At 34.6% G+C, this 15,203-nt stretch overlaps 1 protein-coding gene across 2 annotated transcripts in view; it reads right to left on the bottom strand.

The window, feature by feature from the left end:
- The window catches only part of LOC149801575 (lysosomal acid glucosylceramidase-like), a 76,134-nt gene that overhangs the window by 57,217 nt on the left and 3,714 nt on the right, over positions 1-15,203 (bottom strand). For both annotated transcript variants that reach the window (XM_089955804.1, XM_089955802.1), the window contains exons 2-3: positions 8,185-8,385; positions 4,779-4,928 (exon numbers count right to left, since the gene is read on the bottom strand). In XM_089955804.1, coding sequence (XP_089811930.1) covers positions 4,779-4,928; positions 8,185-8,385 — 351 coding nt within the window. The remainder of the gene's footprint in view (positions 1-4,778; positions 4,929-8,184; positions 8,386-15,203) is intronic.

The raw sequence follows: 15,203 nt of genomic DNA, 5'->3' as shown, positions 1-15,203 counted from the left end.
TGGAAAAAAATCAGAAAAACACCATGGACTCCAAAGTGACTAGAATAATTGTACAGCGCTAATTAAACCATGATTTTTAATGAAGGTTGAGGCCTGAAAATATCCAGGAAATCAAACAATGTGGTAAATGTGATACTGGCCCTTTTGCCTTAACATTGAATTGTCAGATGTCTAATTATATTTCATATGAACCAGACCCTCAAACTTCATTTATTGATACCTTTGTGGTATCTTGGAGTATTTACATTCTACCATACGTTCTTCCCCCTTTTCAGTGTAATTCTAAGAAACTGGAGGAGAGGGAGGGGAGGTGGTGATGGTAGCAACAATCTTGAGTACTGAGCCATCGTTCCCCAAACTACTGTCTTTTGTGCCTGATCAATTGTACATACTGAAACGTCCAAGATTCTGTTTCTTCCACAGAACCTCACCATAATGCACCCACTAAAAAATCTCCAATTTGGAAGTGTTTCCATTATCAGTAAGGCTATGGAAAACAAACTTGCTGCAGTCAATTTCTGATATTTTATGCTGCACTTGGAGATAATCAACACAGTTATGATATCAGCCATATCTCCAGTGATTGTTCTGCTTTTATGACCAAAACCAGATCTATCGGCTCATTTGTACATTTGGGTTTGGAATCCTTACTTGTGCTCATTCATAATGGATAAAGCTATAGTGTTATCAATGCAGCCATATCTGCTATTAGGATGCCTAGTTTTGACAGACAGTTCAAAGTATTCACAACAGCCATTATTTGCATGTTTCAGTAGAAAAGTGTTTAACCAGAGAACTAATTTACCCAATGATATAGTCATATCATTTGTTAATATTGTGCTAAGATACATAAAATGCTCTCACCAGTTTGTAAACTTCCCTTGAAAATACCCTCAAACACATTGGTTTTGCTTCTGGCAAGGCAAGCAAAGAGGGCAATCCCTTAATTTCTTAAATCATAGACATTTACATGTATGTAAGAACAGAGTTATCTCTATAATCTGTGATCTTTAGCCTTTGTGTTCAGGTAATCTTTGGGGTAAAATGTGATTGGCAGCTTATACACCAGTCACTCATGTGAATATTTTGATAGGCCAAACAGAATTAGGAATAATGAAACCAATCTGTTGTTAGTTTCCAGGCCCCTATTGGGGCAATGAATAGGATCACAATTATAAGATGGCTAAAATCCACTATGCAAGCTGTTGCCATCATTATAGGTTACTGCATTTATATGGGAAAATATCAATGAGTTTTTCTGAGTAGTACTGCACACTATTTGAGACTGCAGTATTACTCTGAAAAAATGAGTTAATATTTTCCCATATAAATACGGTAACCTTTCATACTCATTTTGTTTTCCTACCTAAGGCTTAATAATATTAAGCAGTGCTGTCCAACCCGCGGCCATAATGGACATCCAAGAAACATCATTTTCGGTTAGAACCAACTAGGATGAATGTATGTGTAAATTTTCAATGCAATCCTCCAAGTAGTTTAAGAGAATTAGTGATAACTTGTGCTAATGCACAGATGGATAACAGACAACAGACCTCACCCATGCAAAAGAGAAATTTAGCTGTTTTGCTAACCTCACTTTCTTATCTCAGTCAGCTTATGCCAGTAATGGTGTCCAGGAGCTAGGAACTACTTTTAAAAAGATGAAACCCTTGAAGTCTTCTGCTGTGCCTGATAGAGTTGTTATAAAATCAAAGAAGAAGAAGAACTTATATATAACAAAGATATTCACTAATAAAGCAACTTAAGCTCTCTCAAACTCTGATAACACATCATACAAAACACTGTGAGACAGACAGACACACACACATGCACATGAAGTCGAGCTATTTGGTATTATACTAGAAACTATAGTTCATTCCACACAGCATGGTGAATTTTAAACTATTTGTAACTCAATAATTAGTTTTAAATACTTCATATAAAAATGAATTAGGTACTCCTAGCTACATTTAATAACACTGACCTGAAAATTTACTGAGCTACAGATAGGACAAAATTCAAGATACTATGTAGAATATAATAAAACAGAAAACACTTCTTGAGGCACACAGATTATACACAACACTGGTTACAAAAATCCAAACTCTCTTAAGAGCTACTGCTACAACAATGTCAGACCATTGTTCTTCAAACTTTGTCAAACACACCCAACCAGCCCAGTTGAATCAAATCATATTCATGGCTGTAAGCATTGACCTAAGTAAGGACAGATGGACAGATGGACTAGGGTAATATATGCCCTGTTCATATTCATGGCTGTAAGTACTGACTTAAGTATGGACAGATGGATAGATAGACTAGGGTAACATATGCCCTGTTCATATTCATGGCTGTAAGTACTGACTTAAGTATGGACAGATGGATAGATAGACTAGGGTAACATATGCCCTGTTCATATTCACGGCTGTAAGTACTGACTTAAGTATGGACAGATGGATAGATAGACTAGGGTAACATATGCCCTGTTCATATTCATGGCTGTAAGTACTGACTTAAGTATGGACAGATGGATAGATAGACTAGGGTAACATATGCCCTGTTCATATTCATGGCTGTATGTACTGACTTAAGTATGGACAGATGGATAGATGGACTAGGGTAACATATGCCCTGTTCATATTCATGGCTGTAAGCACTGATCTAAGTACAGACAGATGGACAGATGGACTAGGGTAACATATACCCTGTTCATATTCATGACTGTAAGTACTGACTTAAGTATGAACAGATGGACTAGGGTAACATATGCCCTGTTTATATTCATAGCTGTATGTACTGACTTAAGTATGGACAGATGGATTGATAGACTAGGGTAACATATGCCCAGTTCATATTCATGGCTTAAATACTGACTTAAGTATGGGCAGATGGATAGATGGACTAGGGTACCATATTGCCCTGTTCATATTCATGGCTGTAAGTATTGACCTAAGGACAGATGGACTAGGGTAACATATGCCCTGTTCATATTCATGGCTGCAAGTACTGGCTTAAGTATGGACAGATGGACTAGGGTAACATATGCCCTATTCATATTCATGGCTGTAAGTACTGACTTAAGTATGGACAGATGGATAGATAGACTAGGGTAACATATGCCCTGTTCATATTCATGGCTGTAAGCACTGACCTAAGTACAGTCAGATGGACAGATGGACTAGGGTAACATATACCCTGTACATATTCATGGCTGCAAGTACTGACTTAAGTATGGACAGATGGACTAGAGTACCATACTACCCTGTTCATATTCATGGCTGTAAGCATTGACCTAAGGACAGACAGATGGACAGATGGACTAGGGTACCATATGCCCTGTTCATATTCATGGCTGTAAGCACTGACCTAAGTAAGGACAGATGGATTGACAGACTATGGTAAGATATTGCCCTGTTCATATTCATGGCTGTAAGTACTGACTTAAGTATGGACAGATGCATAGATGGACTAGGATAACATATGTCCTGTTCATATTTATGGCTGTTAGCACTGACCTAAGTAAGGACAGATGGATAGATGGACTAGAGTAAGATATTGCCCTGTTCATACTCATGGCTGTAAGCACTGACCTAAGTACAGACAGATGGACAAATGGACTAGGGTAACATATACCCTGTTCATATTCATGGCTGCAAGTACTGACTTAAGTATGGACAGATGGACTAGAGTACCATATTGCCCTGTTCATATTCATGGCTGTAAGCACTGACCTAAGTAAGGACAGATGGATTGATAGACTAGGGTAAGATATTGCCCTGTTCATATTCATGGCTGTAAGTACTAACTTAAGTATGGACAGATGCATAGATGGACTAGGATAACATATGCCCTGTTCATATTTATGGCTGTAAGCACTGACCTCAGTAAGGACAGATGGATAGATGGACTAGAGTAAGATATTGCCCTGTTTATATTCATGGCTGTTAAGTACTGACTTAAGTATGGACAGATGGACTAGGATAACATATGCCCTGTTCATATTCATGGCTGTAAGTAAACAAAGATAAGTTTGACTTAAAGGTTTTATAAATGCATCTCATATAAGACCTTCTACATTGATCAGTCAACAGTATGAGAAACTATGGTAATGCCATAAATAAGTTAGGATGCTGAGATTGCCATAGATGCTAAGAATACTGATAGTCTATAATTATTACTTTCTTGGAGGTTTTCCAATACCTAATATTGCTAAAATAATAATTCCTTCATATTTAGCATGATATTTAAGGCCAACAATTTTTGCAATCTTTTTTCTGATCACAAATTAGTAGTGTGATTAATATATGCATCAGTTTTCTTTAAGCAAATTGTCATTTTTAAGTTTATGAATTTAAAGCCATTTAGATGGAGCAATTTCAGCAAGTGCTTGCTCTGCAGCTTGGTCCATAAATTTCCAGGCCAGTGCATCTTCTGAACATTGACTAATTAACCCTGGGCCATGAGTGTTTTGATACTATGCTTGTGCATATAACTAAACAAGTCTTTTAAAACATGCTTTTATAAAGTATAGATAATCTTTAACAGGCAATGAAACATTAAGAATGCATTCTATCTGGGTTTAAAGTTGAAATAAACTAGAAAATGACAGTGTAAATTGGAGTATTCAAGTTTAACTAAAACTCATTTATTGCTATTAAAATTCTGTGTAGCCTAGGATTGCAAGTTTTTGAACAGGAATCTCACATTTCTGCAGATGGAGGTACTGGACCTCCAATATCAAAAACCTACCAAGCAAAAGTCATTGTGGACAAAATTACCCATGCGGCCAAAGTATGACTGAATGAGATGGTACTGTGCTGGCAAGGACAGGCTGAGGATGTTGATACCCGTAGCATCAGTGAAAGCACCTCCAAACCCTAGCATTGTCTGGTACATGATTTGTGGCTTAACTTCTAGATTCACTTGGGCTGCAAACATAATGATGTGAGTTAACATCAGCACAAAGTATTTTAGGTACAGAATACTCTGTGACATATAGAATCTATGTTGGGGTATGGACCGAGACAAGGAAATCCCAGTCAAGGGGTTACATTATTTGTCTCCCCATGAGACAAGCCTCAAGGGGAGACAAATAATGTAACCCTGCTACTGGGATTTCCTTGTCTCAGTCCGAATCCCAACGTAGATTATTTTTCTCACCCAATATTTTCCTTTAAAGTAAAAAGAACTCTTCACTAGTATAATATAGTTCATGTACAAATGTTTACATATGGTTCATTAATACAAATATGTTAATAAGGGCTGTGGTGTGACCGTTGCATCCAAAGTACACAGTTTATACACATGAGCAAAGAAAAATAACAACATAAAACATCGCATAATAATGAGGTATTATCACATTTAATATATGGATGTTCTATGAAATTGACAATAAATAAATATTTTTTACAAGAAACTGTTTCCTTTTCATCAGTTCCAGTTTTGAAAAGTTATACTGTAAATAATGAAATGCTACTGGGTACACACCTCTACTGTAGTTATACTTAGTACAAGCTGTAACAAAGAGTAACATGTTGCATTAGATTATTCATGGGTAATTAGTGATCTGTGTCACTATTGTATATAGCTCTCCTTTTCTTTGGAGGAAGTGAAACTGTTTGTGACAGACTTGTGTTGTCCTTAATATTGATTGTAAAATTATCCTAATGTATAAAAGACCCTCCAAATACAGACCCTAGCAGATAGCCATGTGCTAAACTTTCAAGTTCACTGATTCTTTGAAAATTTATTTTTCTGTCTTGGAAAATATGGCAAATGCTACAGTGAAATTTTCTTATGGATTAATGTGTTGACAGATAAATGATTCCTTCTGGCTGGTAAGTGCATTATTTGTCATTAAATATTGTAGGTATATTTTTGGTTCAACTGGGGCACAATAGAGATGCTTAACAAAATTATAATAAAGCATGTTTGACATAACACATTTCTGGCTGTTAATAAGTTTTCTGTAGTTGTTATGAGAGTTGGGAGGCTATGAAGTGTATAGGTCTATAGTCTATGTGCATGGATCAGTGTTTTCTGTCTTAGTTCATTTCACACAGCATTGAGAATTTTATCCTATGTGTAGCACAATCAATTTTCAGGTCAGCGCCATTAAATGTAGCTAACAGTATATAATTTGTTTCACACAAAGTATTTAAAACTACTTAGGTAGCTTTAGCTACATTTAATGATACTGACCTGAAAAATGTACTGAGCTAGGCCTGCATATAGGATAAAACTGACCATGCTGTGTGGAAAAAACTAGCATAATACTAGAAAGCTTGACATCGTATACGTGTGTGACTTTGTCTCTCTCGAAATGTTTGTGTATGGTATGTTCTCAAAGATGGAGTGACCTTAAGTTACTATGTTTCTGTTATATATTTGCTGTTGTTGTTGTTTAATTTTAGAATAACTACATCAGGCACAGCAGAAGACAACAAGGGTTTCTTTTCTTAAAGTAGTTCTGAGCACGTGGACACCTTGACTGAGACGACTGGTCTGAGATGACCAGACTGAGATAAGAAAAGAAAGTTTAGCAAAACAGCTAGATTTCTCTGTCTCATGGATGAGAAATGGTTATTTCATTTCAGGTCCATGTGATGCAAATAAAAGACCAGTCCCGACATGATGGCCCTAACAAAACTCTTCAATTCATTTTCTCTTTGAGTTTAACATCCAGTTTTAAAATGTAGTAGGATAAGAACTTCACACTTAAGTTACTGTAATGAAAGAGATTTTTTATGCTTTATTTAGCTTTACCAATATCCTTGATCAATTACTAAATATTAAAATATCACTGAGTCGAGTTTTCAATGACCAAGGCACCCCAAAAACATAAACCTCTCTCTTGGTATAACACCCTTCATAATGTAACTCTAAATAATTAATGAAATAATGATATGTCCCCATAACCAATACTATACTTTTTTTAAATACAAACAAAAAGATTAGTTTAGAATTTTCAATATCCACTTTCCTGAAAAACATTGTGCTTGAATGGGTTTATCAAATGTCGGACTGAAAGAAAATAACTTAGCATTACTGGTACCATGATTAATCTAAATAATTTGACCATCCATTTTTCCAGACATCATATTTTCAACACTTTTATTAATTTTAAATAATATAAATAGTTTACTGACCCCTTGCACGTTTTTCTAAAGCCAAATGAAAATTAAGAAACTAAAGCTGGAATCTAAACTATGGAATGTTTTATACATAATCAAAAAGTGGTGACTGAACAGTCAACCATCAGGTCAAGAAACTGTTTTGATTACCCTAAGTATCTTGTGAACTAATGAATTAACTCAAAGTGCTATCATTAGACAGCAAAATAAACCATCTCATACACTCCACAACTCACAACAAAGTAGTTCCCAAAACAAAGCAAGTTGTAAGAATGTAAATGGCAATAATGAAGGAAAAACAACCTTTCATTTTAAGACTCAGTGATATTTTAATATTTAGTAATTGATCAAGGATATTGGTAAAGCTAAATAAAGCATAAAAAATCTCTTTTAAGACAGCTGGTGGAATTAATGAATCATGTTGATAGCTATAAAATCAACAGTCATCAGCAATACATCAAGTCAACATGTAAGTTTTGTATTATATTTACTGCTGGAAAACATACACAGGGAGACAAAGCAGTTATGCACATCAAATTCAATTCTCACAAAACTTATTTAACTTGGGTTACATAAAGTGCTTAAATATGAAGACAGGTTATCATATTTGTTTTCCATTTTCCAGTACACTAAACTGGAATTTCGTTTGTGATAAAGCGGTCAACATTTTCAACACACTTAGACTTTTTCCATGCTTTTAAAAGAGTTCCCCATATCCATATCTTCTAAAAAGGTCAGAGCATGGTGGAGTGAAGGGGAGAGCACTACCTGGGCAAAGAACTTCTTCATTGGTAGGAAACAAAGAATAGTCACTAATGGTCAAGTATCATGATGGAGGAAAGCAACCATTAGTGTACACAAAGGCAGTATACCCACCACATTCTATTCTTGACTTTATAAACAACTGACCAGATGTAGTCAACTGACCTAAGAAACTATCTGCTTACAATGTTTGCAATGAGAAATTAAATTATCAAAATATCCTAGTTTGCTCAATTACTGCTCCAGTGAACATAAGCTGCCTATAATCATGTACGGTACACAATATTACCTGTCTTTGATGGTTGATGTGTAAAATTGATCAAAGATTTCTCCAGTCGCTGTCCAGCCAGTGTTGATACAAACATGTTTGCATACCCCTGGGTAAGTCTGCTCTCTGGTTCAACTGTGTCACAATATGTAGCATTACAGACACAAATGAAGGAACTCTGTCCATAACTGCGGGCAGCACAGGGTACTTGCTGGCAGCATACTGCAATACATAATATACAAATACTGAAACAGGTCAATATAAGAGATTAAGTTTTAGACTATGATGAACAAGGGGAGGCTACTTGTTTACTCCAAGTTCATGAGGGAATGATCAAAACTGCATTTTTTCAAGGAAATGAAATGGTATGTAATTTAGTGTCCATTCATATATAAACTATGTTTGTACAACACTTCAACAACTGCTCAAAAACTTGTCCAATACATAAGGCATAAAAATGATGGAATGTTGAAATTTATATAATTTTTGGTAAAGTTACTCAATAAAAATCATAATTAGTTTTTTCCCAAAATTCTTCATACACTGGAGATCATTTTGTTATTAAGAACTTTTAATTTTTCATATAAATCTAAAAGTCTGAAATCGGAAGATCAACTTCTTTTAGAAATTAAGTTAGTATGTATATAAATACTGTACAAAACTGAAAATATATTTACTGAAATTGTGTTCTATATTTCACATCTGAAATGCCTGACATTTTCATCCATATTTATTCTCAGACCTTCTCTCATAGACCAGAGTGCAGAGAAAGGTTTTAGCGATATTTAATACAATATACATTAACTCTGGGGACTAAAAAACATGGCACACTGGCTGCATGCGGCCTGTAGAGTTATTTTCTGAAACCCACAATGACACCCAGAATTTGTACTAGTCCTCAGGTGGCACTTATGGTGATCTGAATTTGAGACCCCTGCATTAACTAACATTACTACTAGAATTTTGGCCACTTTCTACACCGAAATCATCAGCTACCTATCTTTCCAAACATATTAAACTAAAACATACCTGCATACTTTTTAGACAGCTAAATTTGGATGAAATGTTGACAGATATTAAAAGCAACACATGTATTCAGTTTAGCAGAGCCTAATGCTTACCATAATAAAATAGTCCCCATTATTGTGAGCAAGTTGATGTCTTTCTTTTCACAATAACATGATGATCTCATAGACATCAGCTTTATTTTTTCATATACCATTTACAGGGGCACCCTGTCCTTCCCCTCCACTACAACTGAACATTTATCTACCTTTTCAGTGCACCCCTCTAACTTCTTTAACTGCAAAATTAGCATCTTATAAAGACTAAGTCATTTTCCACATGCCTCACTAATTCAACTGATTGGTTGAATTGTTTTTCACACTTTAATTACTTGGTTAATTGATTGCAAATCAGATTTTAATTAGATTAAACACCAAGTGGCTGATGTATATCCTGGCCTGACCTAATCTTGAAGACCAACGGGTATTAAATCAAGCAGTCTGGCTTGGAAGCATCAATCTTACTGAAGCTCACTAACCCCAAGCTGATATCACTTGTTCTTTCTGCCACATTAATTAAAGAGCCTTAAATTGTAGGCATAAGCTAATTTTTATTTTAAAACAAAACAAAACACAATTCATTTGTTAGTTTATTTACAATTATGGTACAATAATACTGAATGAAAAATCAATCAAAACATGATTTTTAAATATGTAATTATGTTACAAAATCATTGTTGTCATTATTTATCTCTACCAGTCATATTCATAAAAGCATGATTTTGTATATGTTACAAAATCAATGTTGTCACTATTTATCTCTACCAGTCATATTCATAAAAGCATGATTTTGTATATGTTACAAAATCAATGTTGTCACTATTTATCTCTACCAGTCATATTACTCGATACATGAGCCTGTGGTCAGCCTTGTTTTGAACTAGAATGAATAATTAACAAGAGACTGTATATCTACCGTACTTGGGGTGTATGATATAAAACAGTTATATCAATAAATATAAAGAAACCTTGCTGGGAAACTGGAGATAAATAAACCCACCATGAATAAAAGCCATGTCACTAATTTTTATGATTCATGCTATATTGTAAGTTTTGATAGTAAAGTTTGTTGTTTAGTAATGGATATTTCTTATGTAATGGGAATGTCTATTATGATATTTCCCTAGTCAGTCATTGATAACAATGTTGCCGATCCCACCCTACATTTTTCTTCAAGTAGTTGTACTGTTCTTATGGATCTGTTTTATTTTTGGAGTATATACCTGAGGTAAATTGTCTTTCTTTAAAGCCCCTCGCCCCCACCCCTGCAGATCTGACATGCATAACAGATGTTACAAGTACATAGTTAGAAAAGTGTTTACAGTATACACAGGAATGTCACTGGACTGAAACTTTCTATTTATGGCCTAGGTTGGCCATTTCAGAGGATGCTGTTACGGTTGCAATATACAAATAGTACTAACTAACCTGCTTTAATGTAACTAATATATCAGCTAGCCAGATTCACTGTATATATCATATATATATATATATATATATATATATATATATATATATATATATATATATATATATATATATATATATATATATATATATATATACTAGATATCCTGCTTCACTGTACATATCATATACATACCATTTAGCCTGCTTCACTGTATATACTGGTATCATATACATACCAGCTAGCCAGATTCACTGTACATATCATATACATACCAGCTAGCCTGTTTCACTGTATATATCATATATACATACTAGCTATCCTGCTTCACTGTATATATCATATACATACCAGCTAGCCTGCTTCACTGTATAATTCATATACATACCAGCTAGCTTGCTTCACTGTATATATCATATATATACTAGCTAGCCTGCTTCACTGTACATATAATCATACTAGCCTGCTTCACTAGATATATCATACAAATACTAGCCAGTTCAACATACATATATGCATACTAGCTAGTCTGCTTTACTGTACATATCATGCATACCTGCTAGCCTGCTTCACTGTAAATATATGCATATTAGCAAGCCTGGTTTACTGTATATATCATATACATACCAGCTAGCCTGCTTTACTGTACATATACATACTAGCTTGCCTGCTATACTGTACATATCATATGCATACAAGCCAGCCTGCTTTACTGTACATATCATATAAATACTAGCTAGCCTGCTTTACTATACAAATCATATAAATACAAGCTTGCCTATTTTACTGTACATATCATATAAATACTAGCTAGCCTGCTTTACTATACAAATCATATAAATACAAGCTTGCCTGCTTTACTGTACATATCATATAAATACTAGTGTGCCTGCTTTACTGTACATATCATATAAATACTAGCTTGCCTGCTTTACTGTACATATCATATAAATACTAGCTTGCCTGCTTTATTGTACATATCATATAAATATTAGCTTGCCTGCTTTACTGTACATATACATACTAACTTGCCTGCTTTACTGTACATGTCATTTACATACCAGCTAGCCTCCTTTACTGTACATAACATACATACATACTAGCTTGCCTGCTTTACTGTACATATATAAATACTAGCTTGCCTGCTTTACTGTACATATGATACCATATGCATACAAGCTCCCCTGCTTTACTGTACATATCATATAAGTACTAGCTAGCCTGCTTCACTGTATATATCATGCATAGACTACCGGTAGCTAGCCTACTTCAATATACATATATACATACCATCTAGCCTTCACTATACATATCATATACATACCAGCTAGCCTGCTTCACTGTACATATTATATACAGACCAGCTAACCTGCTTCAGTGTACATATATACATATCAGCTAGCCTTCACTATACATATCATATACATACCAGCTAGCCTGCTTCACTGTACATATCATATAAATACTACCATGGTACATGACAAATCATCTGACCACAAAACCCCAAGAAATCTGCTAATAAAACACATTTCATAACGAATATTTTAATGGCCATCACTTCATTTTTAATGGAAATTAAATGAAATTCCTAAACATTTTCAAAAAGTCATTAACACAGTGGGGGGTACATATAGTTGTGCTTCCTTGCTCAAATGTGATAATTTCCACTGCAACATGGATAAAAAAATTTCCATGAATTCCAGATGAGATCATTTCTATTTTTTGTAGCTCATTACTGCTGAGTGTTGATATTCTTGAGAAAAAAGATTTTCAACTTATCAACTTTCGTAGCTAAGGTGGATGTAACATTGGTACTATTTTAATTCAGGAACAACTGTTCACCATCAGAAGCCTTTGGTGCAAATCCCTTCCATTCAGGAGAATTAGTGACAAGATTTCAATATGTTCATTGTGACAGCCATATTTTAGGTCTGATAGATGCCATTTTCTCTTAGGACCAACTAGACATCATAGTTATTCTACTAGTGAAAACCCAATGTCAATATGACCCCCATATCAGAAGACAAAGCAATAACAAAACAAGATTTTTAAGCTGGCTGCCATGGTGGCCATACTAAATGTCAGATCATAACCATATTTATTTAGTACTAACTGACATCATAATTAGTCAAAATGCCATTATGACATTGCAACTCTCATCAATGGGCCAAATTCTGTACAAAATTCATAATTGCTGGCTGGAACACTGCAATCACTTCCGGAATTAATATTTTAAAAATTTGTTTGTACTTCATAAAAAAAGATTTCTTTCTGTGTAATAATGTTACTAAGAGCTCATACAGGAGCAATCTGGGGCCAATGAAGGATGAACTTCTGAAAAGAACCTACATCAAAACTTTGGAGTTCATGTAAGTTAGATCTACCACAATGTATACTCTATTAAAACCATAAGGTTAGATCTACCACAGTGTATACTCTATTAAAACCATAAGGTTAGATCTACCACAATGTATACTCTATTGAAACCATAAGGTTAGATCTACCACAATATATACTCTACTAAAATCATAAAGTTAGATCTCCCACAATGTCTACTCTATTGAAATCATAAAGTTAGATCTACCGCAATGTCTACACTATTGAAATCATAAAGTTACATCAACCACAATGTCTACTCTACTCTAATCATAAAGTTACATCTACCAGAATGTATACTTTACTGAAATAATAAAGTTAGATCTACCACAATGTATATTCTACTGAAATCATAAAGTTAGATCTACTGCAATGTCTACTCTATTGAAAACATAAAGTTAGATCTACCACAATATATACTCTACTCTGCTCATAAGGTTAGATCTACCACAATGCATACTCTACTGAAATGATAAAGTTAGATCTACTACAATATATATTCTATTGAAATCATAAGGTTAGATCTACCACAATGTCTACTCTATTGAAACCATAAGGTTAAATCTGCCACAATGTCTACTCTACTGAGATCATAAAGTTAGATCTACCACAATGTCTACTCTTCTGAAACCATAAGGTTAGATCTACCACAATGTCTACTCTTCTGAAACCATAAGGTTAGATCTGCCACAATGTCTACTCTTCTGAAACCATAAAGTTAGATCTACCACAATGTCTACTCTTCTGAAACCATAAAGTTAGATCTACCACAATGTCTACTCTTCTGAAACCATAAGGTTAGATCTGCCACAATGTCTACTCTTCTGAAACCATAAGGTTAGATCGAACACAATATATACTCTACTGAAATCATAAAGTTGGATCTACCACAATGTCTACTCTATTGAAATCATAAAGTTAGATCTACCACAATATATACTCTACTGAAATCATAAAGTTGGATCTACCACAATGTCTACTCTACTGAAATCATAAGGTTAGATCTACCCCAATGCCTACTCTACTGAAACCATAAGGTTAAATCTACCACAGTGTCTACTCTAATGAAACCATAAGGTTAAATCTGCCACAATGTCTACTCTACTGAAACCATAAGGTTAGATCTGCCACAATGTCTACTCTATTGAAATCATGAAGTTAGATCTACCACAATGTATACTCATTGAAATCATAAAGTTAGATCTACCACAATGTCTACTCTACTGAAATCATAAAGTTAGATCTACCACAATGTCTACTCTACTGAAATCATAAGGTTAGATCTACCCCAATGCCTACTCTACTGAAACCATAAGGTTAAATCTACCACAGTGTCTACTCTAATGAAACCATAAGGTTAAATCTGCCACAATGTCTACTCTACTGAAACCATAAGGTTAGATCTACCCCAATGTCTACTCTACTGAAACCATAAGGTTAGATCTACCCGAATGCCTACTCTACTGAAACCATAAGGTTAAATCTGCCACAATGTCTACTCTACTGAATCCATAATGTTAGATCTGCCACAATGTCTACTCTATTGAAATCATGAAGTTAGATCTACCACAATGTATACTCATTGAAATCATAAGGGTAGACTGACCATAATGTCTACTCTACTGAAATCAAGGGTGTCACTACACTATAATGATCCCCATTGTCAACATAGTGAAAACTTTGAGATGATTAGTTGGGTAGGTCTGAGCCATCACACCTCTAGTTTGAAAAAAAAATTATTAATAAAATTTGGTAGTCTTTTAATTTATTCATGGATTTTGATTCAGGTCTATTTTCGACTAGATTTTTATTGTTCACTGTCCATTACCAGTCTTGCAAGTATTCAAAACATCAGGCATCAATGCAGTTCAGATGAGGTGCTGCTTTAATTTGGGTTTACTTGTTAAACTATGGTGTAATCAACAATCACATAGGTAACCTCTAATTTTATTAGTCTTTATTACCCATGGTAAACATTATCATGCAAAAATTCAAACTAAAGATTTATTTTGTAACTTTATATTGGCACTGGAACTATTAGTAATTTTAAACTGTACAATTTGAACTTTTAATCAGCACTATATAGCCAGTATTATCTTGACATTCTGTGAAGCCACAAACCTACCTATCCACCCATCCACCTATCTGTTGTGACAGGACAAAAAGACAAAACAATATTCTATGATATCAAA

The sequence above is a fragment of the Sinohyriopsis cumingii genome, chromosome 4 (genome assembly GCF_028554795.1).
Source record: "Sinohyriopsis cumingii isolate HCF-2022 chromosome 4, ASM2855479v2, whole genome shotgun sequence".
Classification (NCBI taxonomy): Eukaryota; Metazoa; Mollusca; class Bivalvia; order Unionida; family Unionidae; genus Sinohyriopsis; species Sinohyriopsis cumingii.
Note: the sequence above shows the minus strand (reverse complement) of the source record. Positions and strands in the feature narration are given on the sequence as shown.